This window comes from Micropterus dolomieu, linkage group LG21 (genome assembly GCF_021292245.1).
Source record: "Micropterus dolomieu isolate WLL.071019.BEF.003 ecotype Adirondacks linkage group LG21, ASM2129224v1, whole genome shotgun sequence".
Classification (NCBI taxonomy): domain Eukaryota; kingdom Metazoa; phylum Chordata; class Actinopteri; order Centrarchiformes; family Centrarchidae; genus Micropterus; species Micropterus dolomieu.
Genome location: NC_060170.1, coordinates 22,177,182 through 22,199,171, shown reverse-complemented (window position 1 = coordinate 22,199,171; position 21,990 = coordinate 22,177,182). Strand labels below are relative to the sequence as shown.

At 42.1% G+C, this 21,990-nt stretch overlaps 1 protein-coding gene across 7 annotated transcripts in view; it reads left to right on the top strand.

The window, feature by feature from the left end:
• pcsk5b (proprotein convertase subtilisin/kexin type 5b) overlaps positions 1–21,990 on the top strand; it is an 89,116-nt gene that overhangs the window by 50,526 nt on the left and 16,600 nt on the right. For 2 of the 7 annotated variants that reach the window (XM_046033924.1, XM_046033923.1), the window contains 3 exons: positions 119–222; positions 403–541; positions 2,085–2,200. In XM_046033924.1, coding sequence (XP_045889880.1) covers positions 119–222; positions 403–541; positions 2,085–2,200 — 359 coding nt within the window. Of the gene's footprint in view, positions 1–118; positions 223–402; positions 542–2,084; positions 2,201–2,820; positions 2,857–4,055; positions 6,701–21,990 lie in introns of those variants that run through there. The other 5 variants (XM_046033927.1, XM_046033928.1, XM_046033929.1 and 2 more) reach the window with 5 other exon arrangements.

The following is a 21,990-nucleotide window of genomic DNA, read 5'->3' as shown; positions in this document are numbered from 1 at the left end:
ACTCCCCTGTATGAATTTTATGTTGCTAATTAAGGAAATGATATGTTTTTTAAAAACATACTTTCCCCCTGGTATTTACTATGAATGTATGAATATATTTTTCTCTTTCTCCCTCCAGTCTTCAAGCAAACAAGTGTCAGATGACCTGTGACCCAGGGACTTATTACAATGGCCACAGAAGGACTTGTGAGCCCTGTCATCGGGCCTGTGCCACCTGCGCAGGTAAAAAGTCATGATTTTTTACCAACAAGCTACCACAGACACTTAATGTAACACTTTAAGTAGCACATAATCACAATTATTTTGTAGGTCATTGTATTCTTGTGTTGTTAATCAGATGTGATGAATACAATTGTTGTTTATCATCTGATTTGTATTGCCCTAACAACATCCCTATACCAGGCACAGGTATAGAGGCATGTACTAAGTGTGCCAATGGCTATTTACTGGAGGACTGGCGGTGTGTATCAACGTGCAGCACTGGCTACTACCTGTCGGAGCAGACCTCAGACAACGGGCAGGTGCAGAGGTCCTGTAAGAAGTGAGTCAGCACACCTGCCAACACCTCTACACCACACCGGAAAAGTGAAAACATTTAGATATCCAGTCTACGGAGATGAACAAAGAAATCTAGAGCTTTAGCTAGTGAAGTGCAAATATTTTTTCTAACCTTAACCCCAGTTTGGCCTTTGCTAGCACTACTTGTTCATTCTGCATTTCACTCTGCCAGCAGTCCCCATAACACCCACTTTTTCCCATAAATATGCACAATCTTTGCGTTCTGTAGTTCCTCATATTAACATCCTGAGAAAGTAACCAGCAAATGATTCAGACACTAATGATGAAACAGAAATTCAGTTGCACTTTACCCGTATTTAAAACTGGAACTCAAACAGTAAATGATGTAATTTTGCTTTGGGCCAACAAAATTACAACCAGTCACTGTAACAATAAGGGGAAATCTAAGAACAAAGCCTACAATAGAGGACTTTGCTGTTATTTGGAGTTTACTGTACTGAGACTGATACTCCTCACTGTTTCAACACATAATTTCATTTAACAAGCCTTTCAAAACTGCCCTTACGTGCAGTCATTGTTTTCTATCTTAAAGCTGTGTGCAATTTCCCCACTAACTGTTCTGTTGCCTCACTCTTCACTAATGTTAACTTTGATGAGGAGAAAAGTTAGGGAAAGAATATGTAAACAACTCGTATTCCTATGTTTGATGACAGTTTGATGACTACTTTTCCTTCTATCACACCCACAGTTGAACTCCTCCACAAAGTCGGACATCTTGTCTGCTTTTCTTATCATTCCTTGAGGTCGACTTGCCTCCCTGCTCTCTTTCCCTCCCACCTTGAATTATTTATTGCTTACTTGACCCTTTTCCTTACTTGATTTCTTAACTCTCTGTAAGCTCCCTCCCAGTTAGATCATTTCCAATAAAGGTTTTGTCCCATTTTCTCACTAACAGGATGGTAAATATGGAAATCGGGAACAGATAGTTGTAAGTTTTGTGCGGAGGTTGATCCTTAGGTGTAAATAAAAGGTGTCATTTCGTTTATATTTTTTTAGATTTTGGTGGTGTCCGCTCTTTTGTCCCTGGTTATGTTCATACATTTCTACAGTTTAAGATGCACACCAGGACAAAATGTAAGCAGGAAGTGTTTAAATCTCTACATGGGTGACATAAATGGTTTTCTCTCAAAATTGGACTGTATGGTATTGTAACCCACAAGCTCACACTTGCTGAAATAAATCGTCTAATACTGCAGCAATAGTATAGTTGAACGTCTCACATAGGTTTGTGTTACTGTATTAAAAGGATGGTTTAATTTGTTTTGGGGTCAGTTTCCTTATAGTTCAGTGGTTTGAGTGTATATTTGAGAGCAGCAAATTGGAAATGTGAAAGCTCTACAGTGGCTCAATTTTTAACAAAACCAATCACTATAAAGACAAAAAATAGGAACAAATAGCCAAACCAGTGAAAGATAGCTGAAATACCCTTAAAGAACTATTCCAACTTACAAGAGTATATAGTGCTGCATAGATTAGTATCTAATTCTTCATTCAACCTTCGACAGGTGTGACCATAGCTGCTACGAGTGCTTGGGGCCTGGTGAAAGAAACTGCAGCAGCTGTGTCGGTGGTTACAATCTGGAGGCAGGAGCCTGTGTGGTCAGCACCATCTGCAGAGATGGTGAGTTGTAAGCTTTCTTATAAACAAGATGGCTTCAGTGTGTTTATGTTACACTTGTTGCATTGCCTCTCACAGGCAATGTAAAGTCACGTAATGCGTACTAATATGGTCTGCAGTGAAATTTCTGTGAAGACTTCTAGAGCAGGGGTCGGCAAATAAGTCTGGCATCAGGCCAAATTTTTTTCAAGTCATCAGATGTCGGCCCAGAACATAGTCATTTTATCATTTATATTCCAACATTTGTGTGTGCGGTTAGCTCAGTTGGTAGTGCAAAGGACTCCTGTTTGGAGGGTTCTGTGTTAAATTCTCACTTGCTGCTAGTATTTTTTTCTTACTTTTTCAACAAATTGATTGTATCATAATTAAGCATGTAATTAAGCAGGTGTATGTACATCCTGGCGATTGGTCCACATCAACCTATGGACGCTTATTTTCTTGTCCCCACTATCTCCAGGAAGAGGAAATTCCTGTTTTTCTCATTCAGGGGAATCCGCGATCTCACGTTTTCTGACGGCTTTTTCAGAGGAGTGTTAATTAAGCCACACTCTTTTGAATGCCAATCAGAACTTTTCAAAGTAAAAGCTCTCAATTAAACACATTGTTGTGCTTTTATTTTGTAGGTACAATCACTTAAGAGGAAGTGATTATGTGAGTAACTTTTGCTGTCATGATTGAGATCTGTTTCAGCACCAGCCGCTATCAAAGTAATCTGGCCACAGGCCAGATATTATTGTTGGCGGGCCAGCTTTGGCCCGCGGGCCGCCTATTGCCGACCACTGATCTAGAGCATAGAATTGGACAGAGTCCCAGCAGGGAAAGAAAAACTTTATGCTTTATATCACAACAGTATTTTTGTAAAATGGTAAATGCAAAAGTACTCAAATTGTAGCCTCAACAATCTCTGCCAATTTGTAGAGCCAAAAGCCTCAGAGGTGCAGATTTACATCTCTCAAGTCTGAGACTATTTTGCATCTCCAGATGAATTAAATTGTGTTATAGCCCACGGGGCATAAAAATAAATGCAAAGAGAAGCTTTATTAAGTAAAAGCTAAGTATTCACCTGTGGCCTTCTTTTTTTTAATTTTTGAGCTTTGTACTAACTTCTTGAATCAAACGGCTTATTGTTATAGCTTCAAAGCAGGAGGGTAGTCTGTCCTTGCTTTTGCCTTTATCTAAAGGTCTCACTAATGTTCTGTATAGTATTAATAAAAATCCTTCTTGAATTACACACTCACACATTGTAATCATTTTATTTTAACATAAACTCACTCTTTCCCTGTTTATATTGTTTTTTTTTTTGTTTTTTTTTTAACTGTACACTGCATTGGCTGGAATGGTTATTGAAGCATCTACCTACTCGTTATACCTTTTCTTATTCATAAAATCTTCTCTACAACAATTTTCTAGATTTCTCTTCCATCTTTACTTGCACTCTTGATTTTCTGTTTGCGGTACGTTATTGTCTAGTCTTTTCAGAATTGTGCATGTTTGGCATATGGATCTTTTGGTGTAAATACTCCTGTTTTTCCCTGATCAGGTAGCTAAAAGCTCTGAGGAGAAAAATGTCTGTACTGTATGGCCTTTCTGCTGATGATGACTGCTAAAAGTGCACACTCAGTCTGTTTCTAACCTGGCGAATCTTTGATTGGCAGGTCAAATATTGCATTTATTAATTGCTGTTGATAAATGAAAGAATTGGCTTAGTTTCTACAGACTGGTGGTCCACTTCAAGTTTTTTGTGATGCAAAATGACACCAAGTTGTGAAAACCGTCAATTTGCTAATTGTGTGACATTTGTTTTTGTTTTTTTCTCTCTCTCTCTGTTTTTTATCCCGAATCTGTTTTCCCTCTCCTGACATGGATCCTATCAATCTACTGGACTGCAATCATTTTCCACCTCGATGAACATCACCTGTGATTGGATAAAAAACTCTTCTGTTACCTGTACCCTCTCCTGACCAATCACATGGCTCTGCCTGCCATTCAACTGTTTCTAATGGTTCTGCCCTATGTGTGTTTCCACATGTATTTGTATGTGTGCATGCATGCCCGTCCCTCCAAACTCCCCCTGTTTCTCTTCTTCCTGGTCTATGGAAAGCAAATGAAGAATCTTGGGCAGAAGGCAGTTTCTGCGTGCTCGTTAAAAAGAACAATCTTTGCCAGAGGAAAGTGCTGCAGCAACTGTGCTGCAGAACATGCTCGCAAAAGGGGTGACGGGACATACTCACTGGGCGTAAAGGGAGTGCGGGGGGGATGTGGGGGCACAGGGGGCATCCTTCCTTCTCAAATCCCCCTGCCCACTCATTCACAGTCACATAATTTATAAGAGAATCTGTGCCTCTTAAAGGGACTGCATCGGAGGTGCGATGACAGAACTACAACAAACCTACCTTTTTTCTGTACTGGGACACACACACGAGGTCAGGGTGTAAAATGACTGGGACTTATTTCAAGAACAAACAAGTAAATGAAAACATAAGTGAAAACAAACAAAAGAATAAAAGTGTCGGTATTTTGTGACCAAAGCATCGATGCCAAAATAATTGAACCTTCTTTTTTTTGCCAGTGTAGGAAGCATAGCTTAAAACAGGAGCCACTCAGCCTGTGAATCTCTGAATACGTCTGTGTGCATTTTCATTTTGGCTCCTCTTCCTCCTCTCTTTCCAGTGTTAATGATAAACAGATGGAAAGTGAACATACAGTAGAAGAGGCCTTGGTTTTCTGCCTGTAAATATACGTCAAAGGAGAAAAAAAAAAGAAGCTCACTCAGTAATGTGAAAATGATGTCTGTCTGGGCTGACTTTGGCTGTTCAGGGGAGAGAAGACGAATTCACACACAGTTCTAAACACACACTCACACAGACAAAGATATATATGTACCACGCGCATACACTCATAAACATGAACTCAGACACAGAAATCAGCCAACACTTGAAGTTAATGTTACAGTGTCACCGTATCCCAAGACTGATGCAAGTTACTGACCAGAATCACCTCATTTCATTTATTTAAAAATATAAAGCTGCCCTCTGAATAGTGTGTGCGTTTGTCTTTATTGGTGTGTGTGTGTGTGTGTGTGTGTGTGTGTGTGTGTGTAGGAGAATGCCATTAATTCTTAATGTAAGCCCAGACAGCATTGATTCATTCCAGAGGGACTACAAGACGAGTCAATAGTCATTCCTTCTGGAGCTTTCTGCAGGGAAGGAAACGCTGCAGTGAGTTATAATGAATTTGTGGTACTAGGGATGCACCGATGTCCATTTTTCACTCATGATGCAGATTCTGGATATTAAACTTTTGCCCCAAAACTTCGTATTGATTCCATCCATTACTGTGGCTGAACTATTAAAAGCTCAACCATTGCTTTGTTGTCACTGGATAAAACAATTGAAATGTAACTCATATTTGTTACAGGTTACTGTATTTCTTCTCTGTGTTGGTTTGGTTTTCCACATGCCATATGTAACCCTGATAAAGGGAATCTTGTCCAATAATTATCTTATCTGTATCGGTGCATCCCTACATGTTACTGTTCTCAAATAAAATAGAGTTTTAGAAGTTTTTACTCTTCGTCATTCCATTATAGCCGCAATGCATATCAACTGAAGTATTGCTCTACACTTTCAGCACAGAAGGTCAATGATCGGCACAGAAAATATTCTGTCGTTTATCACGTTTCATCTGCAGGTAAAGGTCTAACGGGCAGACAGCAAACTGCTGTGGTGCAAATCAGAGCTGTGACTGTTTTGCTTTCAGTAATTTCAGAAAAGCGATTTTGTTCAAAATTTAGATATAGAAACAGGCTTGGCAGTAGAACTTTGTGTTCACTCAACCCGAGACAAATGGGAAAACAAACACAATGAGGCAATCTTTTTTTTTTTCTGTTTACATTAATATTGTTGGAACTGAAAGTTAAAAGAAAGCTTCACTGCAGAACCAGGAATGTGTCAGAAATGTTAAATCATATCGAGCCAAAACTGTGCTTGTGTTAAGGCTGACCGATTTCAGATGTCTTGTTTTCTCCTCCTGTCTGTCCCTGAACCTTACCTGATGAAACTCAAAGGTCATTCTTGTGGTGCTGGTTTCTAAAAAAGAACAGCAAATATAATGTTAAGATTCGTATTCTATTTGTGTGGGTTTTCACACCTGCAGCTTGAGCATTTACAGTATTAGATGAATTGTTGTACTGTCAACTGGTTATGGTTCTTGATGATTTGTAATAAAAATTGATGACTCCCCTGTTTTGGTTAACAAAAACTTATTCTTGGTCATTGTTTAAGATGACTTGAATTGACTTTAGATTGAGTGGTAGTAGATGCGCGTGCATGCGCGCACACACACACACACACACACACACACACACACCGCTCGTATAAAAGCTGTTTTTAATGTGTACCTGTGACATATGTGTGACAATGCATTATTAATGTTACTCAAAGTCCTAGTTTTGAAAATCTTTTTTTTTTACTTAAGTGTTCTTATTAAAATGTTTAATCTGTTCATGTTTTTGTTTTCTTTTCAGTTCTCATTAATTCTGTTGACAGTGTATTAATCAGTATCATTTCACCCATTAGCATTTTTGTTCATCAGTTTCTCACTTCCTTTCCAAAACATTAGGTTCCCTGTTTTCACTCTCTGTTGAGTTATTTATTTATTTTTACAAATTCATGAAAGGGAATAACATCATTGAAATTCAGATCATTGCTTTCAGAAACTTTTAGTTTTTCAGCACTCGATCAGATTGATTAAATGAAAGTTCCACATGCCCTAGGCAGAGCACTTAAAGGGAGACATGTGCACTCAATGACAATTAGGTCAGCAATGCAGGGTTTTGCTGCTTTATTATAGGTGCAAACGCCATTGTCTTATGTGGATTTAGTCAAAACTACTTTACATTCAGGAAAGGGATAAGATGAGCCTAAATGTAGAGCTTCTTTTTCTCGTTACTATTCTCGGTTTTTCAGCATTTTCTTGTCTCGCCATAGAGCAGTACTTCATATTTTAACAGAAGATACTCCAAAATCATCTTTTATGTTTACAACTACACATTTCTTTCACTCTGAAGCATGGAGAAACTTGTTTTACCTGTTGGTATCAGTGAACACAGGTTAACGCAGTTGCACACACACTTGCCGAGTGCCCTCTGTGACCAGTACTCGCATTCATACACAAACTCTGCATGATAGTTTGTGTGAGAACAACCCTGCAGTACGATTCTGACTTTTTTTTACTTAAAGCACAGCACAATTTTCTGGGAATCCTGCAAGATTAACAAAAGCAAACGTTTGAAACGTTTCAAAAGCAAAATGTTTTTCTACAGTCATTATGGGCTCAAAAAAACACTGCTCAAAAAAATAAAGGGAAAACTAAAATAACACATCCTAGATCTGAATGAATGAAATAATCTCATTAAATGCTCCTTTCTTTACATAGTTGAATGTGCTGACAACAAAATCACACAAAAATTATCAATGGAAATCAAATTTATCAACCCATGGAGGTCTGGATTTGGAGTCACACTCAAAATCAAAGTGGAAAACCACACTACAGGCCGATCCAACTTTGATGTAATGTCCTTAAGATAAGTCAAAATGAGACTAGTACTACTAGACAGTAGTGTGTGTGGCCTCCACGTGCCTGTATGACCTCCCTACAACGCCTGGGCATGCTCCTGATGAAGTGGCGGATGGTGTCCTGAGGGACCTCCTCCCAGACCTGGACTAAAGCATCCGCCAACTCCTGGACAGTCTGTGGTGCAACGTGGCGTTGGTGGATGGAGCGAGACATGATGTCCCAGATGTGCTCAATTGGATTCAGGTCTGGGGAACGGGCGGGCCAGTCCATAGCATCAATGCCTTCCTCTTGCAGGACCTGCTGACACACTCCAGCCACACGAGGTCTAGCATTGTCTTGAATTAGGAGGAAGCCAGGGCCAACCGCACCAGCATATGGTCTCACAAGGGGTCTGAGGATCTCATCTCGGTACCTAATGGCAGTCAGGCTACCTCTAGCGAGCGCATGGAGGGCTGTGCGGCCCCCCAAAGAAATGCCACCCCACACCATCACTGACCCACCGCCAAACCGGTCATGCTGGAGGATGTTACAGGCAGCAGAACATTCTCCACGGCGTCTCCAGACTCTCAGACGTCTGTCACGTGCTCAGTGTGAACCTGCTTTCATCTGTGAAGAGCACAGGGCGCCAGTGGCGAATTTGCCAATCTTGGTGTTCTCTGGCAAATGCCAAACGTCCTGCACGGTGTTGGGCTGTAAGCACAACCCCCACCTGTGGACGTCGGGCCCTCATACCACCGTCATGGAGTCTGTTTCTGAACTTTTGAGCAGACAAACGTTTCTTGCCACAGCTCGCATTGATGTGAGCTGCACTACCTGAGCCACTTGTGTGGGTTGTAGACTCCGTCTCATGCTACCACCAGAGTGAAAGCACCGCTAGCATTCAAAAGTGCCCAAAACATCAGCCAAGAAGCATAGGAACTGAGAAGTGGTCTGTGGTCACCACCTGCAGAACCACTCCTTTATTGGGGGTGTCTTTCTAATTGCCTATAATTTCCACCTGTTGTCTATTCCATTTGCACAACAGCCTGTGAAATTGATTGTCAATCAGTGTTGCTTCCTAAGTGGACAGTTTGATTTCACAGGAGTGTGATTGACTTGGAGTTACATTGTGTTGTTTAAGTGTTCCCTTTATTTTTTTGAGCAGTGTATTAAAAAGTTAGCATCTAACACATAAATGCTAATGTCAATTCTGACTGAACTCCCAATAAATATTGTCTCTGTTAATACCTCTTGTTATGGCTTTCAGTGCTGGTTTTGGTCATAATTAACAGTATCCCTTTACTTTTGGAGATTTTTTATCAAATCATGTGGGAAGCCATGAGAAATGTATCCTGCTATAACTCATGGGTGGGCTGCTGTGTGGCTCAGTGATTATCAGTATGTATTTTCTGTCTGTAGGTTCTTCCCACCCCCAGAAGTCCAAAATCCTGACATTGCCCTTGAACAAGGAATTAGCTTACTAAATAGGTAGGATAGGTGGAATACTGAGGACACATTTCCTTACATGGATTAATAATGCAAAACTTAACGCAGGTCAATAGGGATGAACACTTCCCTCTGGTAATAAATACACCAAATTAGATGTGGTTAATATTCTCTTGACCACCTGCAGGGTGTAGTGAACAGATCTTTTTATTTTTTGTCTTACTTTCTTGTATCAAGTATGTGCAGGTATCAGGAGGTGGAAGGGCCAGGGAATTGGGATTCAGGACCAGGTGTGGTGGATGTCAGTGTGATATCTGCCAACGGAGCTTTCCCTCCTGACAGAGTAGACTGTCAATGTCCTCACAAGGTCAGCCAGGTCCATAACAGAGGAAAAGTTCTACTCCCTTGAGTGACAGGCTCTCTTTCTTCTCCGCTCCATTCTTCTCCCGTCTGGCAGTGGGAGTCCAAAGTGTCTGCTTTTGCTGAGTGGGGTTGTGTGGCTTTCTGTCCCTTGAGAACTTGGCTCCCTGTTTGTTTGTGTGTGTGAGTGAGGGGGAGACAAACAGAAAGACAGGGAGACAATTTGTGTGTGTGTGTGTGTGAGGGAGAGTGACTGTGTTTATTCGGGGGCTGTTTGAATAGTTTCAGCAGAGATCTACTGAATGGGAAGCCACCGCCTGTTGTGTTTGTACACAAAGAAGCTCTTTTGTTTTGAAAGGAACAATTGAGCTTTTCACAGAAAGCCAGAGAACACAGACAACCTCACCGCTGCCTTGAAGGATGCTCGAACACACACACACACACACACAGCTCAATCCTTATGCTTGAGACAGTGTCTGTCACCTTTGTCTAATACAAAGGTGGGATAGGAGACAATGTTTATGCCTCTTTTGTTATGGATCTTTTCAATGTGCTCTTTCCATGTGTGAAGCTGAAGGTTGATGGATTTTTTTTGGAACTTCTTTCTCAATCCTCTAGCAACTTTGGACACAATAGCTCATATACATATTATCACAGATGCTACTAGCCGGGTAGCAGGAACACAGGAGGCCCAAATGCAGACAATGGAGCCAGAGCATGTTCAGAGATGTAATAATATCAGAAAGTCAATGTACAAACAGGCTTACGGGAAGTTAAGACAGGCAGGGGTCAAAACCAAGGGGTCCAACACAGGCAAACATATCCAACAGGTACAAAGCATATTACAAAATCAGGTAAGCAGTCCAGGTGCAAGAGTCTGGTGAGCCCAGGGAAGGAGATGGTGCGCTCAGGCTGATGTTCAGAGGAATGGACAGGGGCGGTGTGGAGCTGAAGACCTCAGGCGGATGACCTTGGGGTAGAACAGATGAACAGAGCAGTTTCAGAGGACTACCAGGAGGCAGGACAAAAGGACTGAGTAGGTCTGGACGGCAACCAGCAGGCCAGCTGCAAAGGCGAAATCCCTCTGGGGGCCAGCTGCAAAGGCGGACACCCCTCTGGAGGCCAGTGGCAAAGGCGGACACCCCTCTGGAGGCCAGTGGCAAAGGCGGACACCCCTCTGGAGGCCAGTGGCAAAGGCAGATATCCCTCTGGAGGCCAGCGGCGAAGGCAAAATCCCTCTGGAGGCCAATGGAAAAGGCAGACACCCCTCTGGAGGCCAGCGGCGAAGGTAAAATCCCTCTGGAGGCCGGCAGTGAAGGTGGTACCCCTCTGGAGGTTAGGCAAGAGTGCGGAACCAGAGGCTGGCAACAGCACAACTAGACTTGAAGACAGGGCAGCAGCACTGGGAGATGGCGACAGCTGATGCAGCTCAGGAAGAACTGGAGGTAGCTGCTGCAGCTCAGCAGGGACTGGTGACAGAAGAGTCAGGGAATTACTGCAACTCAGCAGGTGTAGGCCGGGATGCCGACAGAGAACCATTAGCAGGTGTAGGCCAGGCTGCCAATGGTGAACCAGGAGCTGATGTTGGCCAGGCTGCCGACTGGGAACCAGGCCGCCGACTGGGGACCAGGAGCTGATGTCGGCCAGGCCACCGATGGGAAACAAGGAGCAGAAGTTGGTCAGTCCACTGTCTGGAGCATACAGTCACACAGGCGGGAAAACCTGCACATTGCTGTGGTTTTGTGCTAACGTGCACTTCCGTTTCCAGTGCTTGTGTGTTGGTAGCATGTTTTGCTGTTCTCACTAAATACCAGTTAAATTAGTTAGATTTGTCATTACAGCGGCTAACTGTCCGCTAAATACTTATTCTTACTGTAGTTTTGCCTAAGCACTCAGAGTTCTTTCCATCTTTTAGCGATTGTCGTTTAATCTCATAGTTGTTTTCGAAGGTTTTGGTAGCTAACGCTACCGTACTTTAGCTTAGCTGTTGGCGACTTTAGCTTAGCAGCTAGCGATGGCGTTGCTTTCTCCCAATCGCTCTTCTACTTTCTCCTGCTCGGTGTGTCAGATGTTAAGTTACTCCTCTGTAGTGATGGCCAAATGAAGTGTTCCGAAGCATTATTGCTTTCCGACACAAAATGTTTCAGTACTCGAAGGTTCACTCACAAAATGCAAGACGCCGCCATCTGTTGGTGAAGATAATGTAAAGCAACAAAAAACTAACAACCATAAAATGCAAGTCGGCTAATATGTTAATGCCAAACCTAGAAGAAAATTTATTGCACTCATTGGTTGCTCTTTTACAGCAGCAGTTGCACAAAATTGTGATTTCAGCCTTAATTTTAGTGTTGTAGCTAACTGTTACCACTAGTGATGTGTGGATCGATCCTAAAGTATCGATATTTCTGATACCAACGTTCCCTGCTCTAGGATCGATACTCATAAAAGGATCGATTTCTAAACTCAGTAATTTGGAGTGAGTGTTTTTTATAAGTATCTTACTGTCACCAGGATGGTCTAATTATAAGCTACTCAGTTGATAGGAACTACTTTTCCTTCCGCCTGTCAAAGTTATGCTTGTGCTCTGTGACGGAGCTTCTTTGAAGTGAGCCGCTGCAGCCCTTCACATTTCCCACGATTGAAACATCTGAGATTAAGTCTTTCACAATAATATGATGATGTTATGAAGCGTTCTGAGCAGGATATTTTCATTATAATTAAAGAATATAACAGTAGTTTGATGTCTTCTCATTATGCAGCTATTATTTTGAATTGGTAAGGCTACAGCCTACTCCTTATTTCTCTTATAAATACAGAAACGGGAGGGGGGAGGTCACATTAAACTAGAAATAAAATATGTAAAAAGTATTGGTATCGGTATCGGCAATACCAGCCTGGGTATTATTTGGTATTGGATCGTATAGGAATTAAGTGGTATCGCACATCACTAGTTACCACCTGTCTCTCATATTTTGGTCCTAAAATTCTCCAGGAGAAATGGGTGAGACAAAGCATTTAGCAGCAGGAATCATAATTGAAACTTGATGGCGATACCTTGCTCGGTCTCATTACTGGCTATTTTTTTCTCTTAATAAAAAAAGAGCTGCTCTGAGCAGGAGTTGAACCCTGAAGCTTTCACTTAAAGGACAGAAACTCTGCCTCTTCACCAGCTACCCACACATTAGATGTGTGACTGGCTTTAAATACAGCCAAACTTTCCTTCACTTCACAAAGGTAGAAGTAAAATGTTTACCATAAAAGTAATCAAAATTCTACTCAAGTGTGAAGGTATAAAAGTGAATCCATAGTGAATGTACTTCGGTATGACACAGAATACTCCATGGTTTGGCTTCAGTTTTATGAGAATAAAAACCTTCACAAGATTAAAAAATCGCTGTAAAGCTAAATAACAGCTTTGCAGCCAACGATCCTGCATCAGTGTGGAGAGGTCTGCGGACACTCACCAACTACAGGAGACCATCCCCCAACACTGCTGGCACTCAACAACTGGCAGACGAGCTGAATGGCTTTTATTGTAGGTTTGAAAAGCCCACAGTCACACCTCTCCCCCGCTCCAACACCATCTTCAAACAGTCACCTTCCCCCTCTGACATACTGCTACCCCCTCTCTCTCTCTGTGAAGAGGACGTGAGACACCTCTTGCAAAGGCAGAAGATCAGGAAGGCTCCTGGCCCCGACGGTGTGTCTCCATCCTGCCTGAAAATCTGTGCAGACCAGCTGGCCCCCATCTTCACACAGATCTTCAACAGATCACTGGAGCTGTGTGAAGTTCCCTCCTGCTTCAAACGCTCCACAGTCATCCCGGTCCCCAAAAACCCCTCCATCTCTGGACTAAATGACTACAGGCCTGTCACCCTGACATCTGTAGTCATGGAGTCCTTTAAAAGACTGGTGTTGGCCCACCTGAATGACATTACAGGCCCCTTGTTGGACCCCTGCAGTTTGCCTACAGGGCTAACAGGTCAGTGGATGATGCAGTCAACTTGGGACTGCATTACATCCTGCAACACCTCGACTCTCCAGGGACATATGCAAGGATCCTATTTGTGGACTTCACCATCATCCCGGACATCCTCAGCACCAAACTCACCCAGCTCACTGTGCCAGCCTCCACCTGTCAGTGGATTACAAACTTCCTGACTGACAGGAGTCAGCAGGTGAGACTGGGAAACATCACATCCAGCACCCAGAATATTAGCACTGAGTGTGCTCTCCTCCCTGCTATTGTCCCACTACACCAACGACTGCACCTCAGGAGACCCATCTGTCAAACTCCTGAAGTTTGCTGATGATACAACGGACACTCTGGTGCGGTCAGAACAACCTGGAGCTTAACATGCTCAAAACTGTGGAGATGATCGTGGACTTCAGGAGGAGCCCCCCCACTCTGCCCCCCATCACCATACTCAACAGCCCTGTGTCTGCTGTGGAATCCTTCAGGTTTCCGGGATCCACTATTTCCCAGGACCTGAAGTGGGAGCCGAACACAGACACCATCATCAAGAAGGCCCAGCAGAGGATGTACTTCCTGCGCCAGCTCAGAAAGCTCAACCTGCCTAAGGAGCTGCTGGTCCACTTTTACACAGCCATCATTCAGTCTGTCCTCTACAGACTACATCGGACACTCAAGACTGCAGAAAAGATCATTGGTGCCAACCTGCCCTCCATTCAGGACTTATACATTTCCAGAGTCAGGAAACGGGCAGGAAACATCACTGCAGATCCATCTCATCCTGGACACAACCTGTTCCAGCTTCTCCCCTCTGGTAGGCGCCACAGGGCACTGTACGCCCAAACCAACTTAGGAACAGTTTCTTCCCACAAGCCATCACTCTGATGAACAGCTGATTTCTGACTCACAGTGTCAGGAACAATTCTTGTGCAATAACGCAGTAACTCTGCCTCTAATCAGCCACCTGTTTACTGGCTAACACTTTTTATTTATTCACCATTCTCTATTTCAGTGCTGTACTGTTATAATGTCATATTGTAGATACTGTATAACAAAAAATCAAGTGTAGTTTATTTGTAGACATGGAGGCGAGGTTTAGTGATTTAGAAGTCCGGCTCCGCACCTTGGCAGATCAGTCCTCAGTTACTAACTTAGCTAGCCAGCCCCCGGTAGTCGGTGCGGACCGACCTGAGTTTGCCTCTGATATTCGTCCCCCCGTGACATTCAAAACCCACGGGTCACCACCAACCTATTCACGTTTCTAACAGATTTTCCCCACCCAGCAAAACACAGTCTGAGAAACCAACTCCGATTATTGGCGGCTCCATTTTGAGAAACGTGAAGTTAAGGCTCGTGCAGAATAACGTTATACGACTTTCAGCGTCGGCCAATGGCCGTGCTGTTCACACTGTTACGCAACTTGCCGTCTTGTGACGGGAGTCTTGAAGTCGTTGTGGCGTTCACACTACGTAACTGATCGGTGACAGGGGGTCACACACTGCATGAGCTGACACTCTGTCACCCGACGCTGGTCTCCAAACTACGTTTTGTCAAGAAAACACACGTGAAACGGGAAATGACGCGAACCTACAGACAAAACAGCTGTTTTTATTATAAAGATAGCGATTATAAAGACTAAAGAAGAATATGAATGAAAGAATGGATTAGAACACGCAGGTAGCAGGGATCGTTTGAGCTATACAGAGAGAGCTGGAGGTCAGTAAAAACTGTTTTGTGGTGAAAAAGTAGCTTCCTGCTCCGCCAGCTGTCTGCTCTCATTGACTGGATGTGGATGTCGACTCGGCCGCCTTTGCAGATATTTGGCGTTCGTGATCAGAAATGTGTCGGGAAGCCGTTGTGATGCGTCGAGTAGTTCACACACAAGGACTGGCGACCGCCGATCGACCGCTGATTTACTCCCGATCAGAGCCTGACGGTCGCTGAGTGGCAAATCGGGCTAAAAATTGTGTAGTGTCAACTAGGCTTTAGGGAAGCCAGAGGCCATAGTTAAGTGCATCCCTGGGGCCAGAGCGGGCAACATTGAGTTATTTGAAACTGCTGGCTAAGGATAAACGTAAATACAGTACGATTGTATTCACGTCGGCAGTAATGACTCCCGGTTACGCCCATCGGAGGTCACTAAGATTAATGTTGACTGAATCACCACATAACGTTACGCAAAAACAATGTCGGACACCCTAGTTTTCTCTGGATCATGCCAAATCTGACCAGTGATGACATGTATAGCTGCATGTCATCATTTCGCCGCTGGTTGTCGAGGGTCCAGCAAACGATTTAGGCTGTGTAGATCACTGGCAGACTTTCTGGGAGTTGCCGGCATTCATCCCACTTGGGATGGAAAAGCTCTCATATCCAGAAATCTGGCCAAGTTTATTAATGGACCAAATTCACGACAATCCAGAGCTGAGACCAGGAGGCAGAGTCGCAGTCTAACACTTCTCTGCTCCTCCATTTCTGGAGTTACCTAGTCAAAACCCCATAGTGACTGTGTCTGCCCCCGAAATTATTTAAATCAAAGATAAACAGAAGAGGAGCTGTGCATAAAAACCTCAATACAAAGTAAAACCACAAGTGCAATAATGCAAAATAATGGGATAATTAAATGTGGACATCAGATCTCTCTCTTCTAAAGGTGTACTATCAGATTATAATATTGATTTATTTTGTCTTACTGAAACCTGGCTGGGTGGAGAATATGTTAGCCTAAATGAACTCCACTCCTTCCAGTCATATTAATACTCATATTCCTCGAGACACAGGCCAAGGAGGTGGAGTTGCAGCTATCTTCGACTCTAGCCTACTAAACAGCTTTAAACCTAAACTAAATTTTAACTCATTTGAAAGCCTTGTTCTCAGTCTTTCACACCCAAGTTGGAAATCACTGCAAATAATTCTATTTGTATTAGTGTACCGAGCACCTGGTCTGCACTCTGAATTCTTATCTGAATTTGCAGAGTTTATGACGACTTCAGTCCTTAAAACAGATAGTTATTATTGCAGGGGATTTTAATATTCATGTGGATGTTGAGAATGATAGTCTTAGTACCGCGTTTATCTCTCTATTAGATTCAATTGGCTTCTCTCAAAGTGTTCATAAACCAACTCACTGTTTTAACCACACCCTCAACCTTGTTCTGGTATATGGTATTGAAATTGAACATTTAATAGTGTTCCCACAGAATCCTTTTTATCTGACCACTGTTTGATAACTTTTGAGTTTGTGTTGCTAAACTACATGCCATTAGACAAACATTTCTATAGTGCTGTAGCTAAATTTAAGGATGTGATTCCATCAGCTTTTAATTAATTATCAAGTCACAAAGTAACGGAGGACTCCTATGCTAATTTCAGTCCCTCCCAAATTGATCATCTTGTTGATAGTGCTGCAGGCTCGCTGCGAATGACACTCGACTCTGTTGCTCCTCTAAAAAAGAAGATAATAAAACAAAGACGCTCTATGGTATAACACGGAAATAATGAATATTCAAATATCGTAGAAATCTGAGAGGAATTGGCGTTCCACCAAACTGGAAAAGTCTCATTTAATTTGGCAAGATAGTCTTAAAACTTATAGGAAGACTCTCCGTAATGCCAGAGCAGCGTACTACTCATCGTTAATAGAGGAAAATAGGTTTCTTTTCAGCACTGTAGTCAGGCTGACAGAAAGTCACAGCTCTGTTGAGCCATGTATTCCCATAGCTCTCAGTAGTAATGACTTCATGAGTTTCTTTAATGATAAAATTCTGACTATTAGAAATAAAATTCACCAAGACCTGCCCTCAACTGGCACTGACTTATCTCTAAACTCAGGAACCTTAGAAACAGCTGTAAAACCAGATACATGTTTAGACTGCTTTACTTCCCTCAATCTTTACGAACTAACTTCAATAATTTCTTCATCTAAACCATCAGCCTGCCTCTTAGACCCCATCCCGACTAGGCTGCTTAAAGAAGTTTTACCCTTAGTCAACACTTCTTTACTAGATATGATCAATCTATCTTTATAAACAGGCTATGTACCACAGTACTTTAAAGTAACTGTAATTAAACCTCTTCTGTAAAAGCCTAACCTTGATCTAGATGTTTTAGCAAACTATAGACTTATATCTAACCTTCCATTTCTCTCTAAGGTTCTGGAGAAAGCAGTTGCTAAACAGCTGTGTGACTTCCTACATAGCAATAGTTTGTTTGAGGAATTTCAGTCAGTATTTAGAGTTCATCATAGCACAGAGACAGCACTGGTGAAAATTACTAATGACCTCTTGCATCAGACAAAGGACTTGTCTCTGTACTGGTTTTATTAGATCTTAGTGCTGCATTTGATACCATTGACCATCATATTCTATTACAGAGACTGGAACATTTAATTGGCATTAAAGGAACCGCTCTAAGCTGGTTTAAGTCCTATTTATCAGATCAATCTCAGTTTTTACATGTTAACGATGAATCCTCCATGCACGCCAAAGTTAGTCATGGAGTTCCACAAGGATCTGTGCTCGAACCAATCCTGTTCACTTTATATATGTTTCCTTTAGGCAATATTATCAGGAAACACTCCATAAACGTTCATTGTTATGCAGATGATACTCAATTATATCTATCGATCAAGCCAGATGAAACTAATTCGCCAGCTAAACTTCAAATGTGCCTTCAGGATGTTAAAACCTGGATGACCTTGTAATTTATTGTTCTGGGGCTGTGACGCATTATCTAAAGAAATAGTTACTCTGGATGGCATCCCCCTGGCCCCCAGCACCAGTGTGAGGAATCTTGGAGTTATCTTTGATGAGGACATGTCATTTAACTCTCTCATTAAGCAAATATCAAGGACTGCATTTTTTCACCTACGTAATATTGTAAAAATCAGAAACATCCTGTCTAAAATGCATTTGTTACTTCTAGGCTGGATTACAGCAATTCCTTATTATCAGGCTGTTCGAAAAAGTCCATTAAGACTCTTCAGCTGATCCAGAATGCTGCAGCACGTGTTCTGACAGGAACCAGGAAAAGAGATCATATTTCTCTTGTCTTAGCGGCTGTTTCTCAATACCGAGTTCACCAAGTTCGGACTTTTGTACTTTAAAGCTTGGACTTGGCAAGTTCGGTTCGGGAGTACAAACTCCCAGGAACGGGAGCACGCAGTCCGGCATTCAACAATTGGAACAGCAGTGGACTTGATGACGGCCGGACCCATTAGCGGGCGGGACCTCACATCTCCGAAAACGTCGTAGCAATTTATTTAATCAGCTCTGTCTCCACATATTTGGACTTTAAACAGCTATATTCCCTCATAAAAAACTCTTAAAACTACTATATGTGACACAAGAACAGCAGTATTATAAGTTCCAGTTGTGAATTTTCTCGTCCGACATTTCCGCTTTTTGGCGGTGAAATGCAGTCTGGGATATCTGGCTATTCGAAGACCACACAAGTCACCACCGATGCAGGCTCGGTAAAAAGGGCGGAGCAAGACTGTACTTGGCTAGATGCAGACTTTTGAATTGGAACAGTACATTGGCTGCGACTGATAACGTTTCACAAGAACACAAGCACAGACAAGAACGCAGATTGAGAAACAGCCAGCTTCTCTGCATTGGCTTCCTATAGAATCCAGAATAGAATTTAAAATCCTTCTGCTCACATACAAAGCTCTTAATGGTCAGGCACCATCTTATCTTAAAGAGCTCATAGTACCTTACTACCCCACCAGAATGCGGGGTTACTTATGGTTCCTAGAGTCTCCAAAAGTAGAATGTGAGCGAGAGGAGAGGCGAGGCGAGTAACAAAATAAAAAAGGAAACAGAATGAAATAATGACACGGGAAAAACACAACTCAATACACAGAGCGAGAAAACACAAAGACACAAAGTGAACAAAGACATGAGGAAGGAATCAGCCAAAATAAAACAAGAAATACCCAACAAAAACCCAAAACCATGACACATATTATACAGTATGTCCTGGGTGAATGTGAGTGTTCCATGCAGTAAGTGCAGTTCTTCTGCTGAATATTGCAGAATGACAATATCTACCTGGAGTGTGATAATACTTTTGATAAATTTCAGTGACTTAAGAATTGCTTTGCCAGGTGTTGAGATTTCTGGCGCCCAAAACTATATTTCCAGCCTGTACTCCGTTTTGCAACAAAAACTTTCCTACCTCCCAAAGCCTACGCACATTTTCAGCATTTTCAACAGTGGAGGATGTGCCCTTGGGGCAGTAGGAAGGCATTTCATTCTCAAGTTAAAAAGGAAGCAAATAATGCGTTTGTAATATTACTGAATTCAATCATTTATTTCCATTTCAGAATAGTTGATAGGAATTTTGTTTGGTGAGCTCACACAAAACAAGAAGCACCACAACCCGCTTTGATGTATACCATTGTATACATACCCTTACTGTGTCTTACAGACAGGAATAGTAGCAGCATATCAATGATTTGTTACGGTGGGTGTGGGTTGGTGAGGCAGGGTTGAGCAGGTTGGAGGACCCAAACGCAGGACACAGAGCGGAGCAGGTATAGTTCAGTGGTTTAATTAAACAAACAAAAGGCGAGCACACTTACATACTGAGTGAACACAAAAACCACACTCCTAACATGATTTAAGAGTTATGGGCACGAACAACCTCTGGGTATGTGCTGTTGCCAAACCTGGCTGTCCAAGTTGTGATACTTTTCAGTCTTAAAAGATAGGATGAAGTTAAAAAGTAGTTGGCAGGGTGAGAGGAGTCATAAAGAATATTGTGTACCTTTTTCCGTAGTCTAATGGTGAAGATTTCAGCAAGGGACGGTAGCTGCTGGCCTCTGATTTTTGATGCAGTGTGTACCATTTTGACCAGACTTTTCCTGTCTTGTGCTGAGGTGTTTCCATACCACAAAGTTACTCCAAAGGCGAGGAAGCTCTCGATCCCGGCATGATAAAATTGCATCACACCTTCCTGTGATATGGAAAACTTTTTCAGCTGTCTTAAAAATAAATGTCTTTCTTTAGCATTGTCATAATGTTGACCACTCTACAATGAAGAAGAGGACATTGTTACAAGAATTTGTAGTTCTATGCCTGATGAGTTTCCTGACCATTTATGACCAAAGGTAGATGTTTACTATTACTCTTACTGAAGTCCAACACTACTTCTTTTGTTTTGGAAACATTCAACTCCAATTTTTTGGCTGCACATTATTATTAAATGCTGAGCTATAATCAACAAACAGAACCTTTACATAAGTGGCAGGTGTTGAAGAACTGAATGCAAACGTAATGACACTGCAACATTGACAGACCTATTTGCCCTTTATGCAAACTGACACTGGACAAATGACTGCAAACCAGGCACTCAAAGACACAGTCACAGATGTTAAGGCGACATGTCTGCAGTCATTCAGGTTAGAATTTTTAGGCGCAGGAACAGGCAGTTGCTCGGGTGGTAGAGCGGGTCATTCTACTGATCATGGCTTAGGTGGTTTGATTGTGGCAATTTCTACTGGGAGCAACTGAAAAAAGAAGAAGGAACAATAACAGCAAAGTTAGAATAAGAGCAAGACCTGCAACACATCACTTCAGGGTGGAGGCTGAGATTAAGTCAGGGCCTGCAGCTTTTCTACTGTTCTGCCTATGCTGGAGTTTTCTAACCTCATGTTTAGTAATTAAAAATGAAGGCATAGTAGGATCTGTAGAGGAAGGAGAACAAGCCAGTGGCAGGTATGATATGGGAGATGATTCTGTTGCATCTCTGCTCTAATTAAGCTTACCTCTCCTTCAAGTAGCTAAGCCAAAGACCCGCTGATGTTTCCATTACCTTTTCATTTATACAGCTGCTCATGGCCCTTTTTAAGTTGAAATCTAATTTTGTAAAATGCAAAGAAGGATTTTCTTACCATCTTCACCTGTTTAAGATCTGAGAAAGGCTTCATTCAGAGTGAGAGACAGTGGGTACCAGACAAATACATTCTAGGATAACTTGGTTTCTAAACTGCATGTATTTGAACTGTGGTAGGAATCCCCACAAAGATGAAGAGCATACAAACTCCACACACAAAGGGTTTGCACTCATGCAGAGCTTTCAGACAGTTTTTGATATGGCTATCTGAGTTTACTTTTTAAAGAAGATATGTGTTTCTGCTCTCTGTAGAGGTATTGTAACTTCATGCTTGTGATAACAATCAGTCATAATCTGTTTTTGTTTAATTTTGCTCGGGTTGTTTTGGGAATCTTCACCTTCTCTTCAAGTTCACAAGGGGCCAGAAAAAATACCTCAGATCCAAATTGCATCTCTGTTTACTGTAAAAGTATTCAGCAATTAGAAAGTAGACTTGAGACATTTTTCATTCAAACTTGACATTTTCAAAGATCTTTTTAAACCTGTGAAATGTATTTGCCATAATGTAAAAGCAAAACAAAGAGGAGAAGACAACAAAAAGCGACAGTTGTTAGTGGGC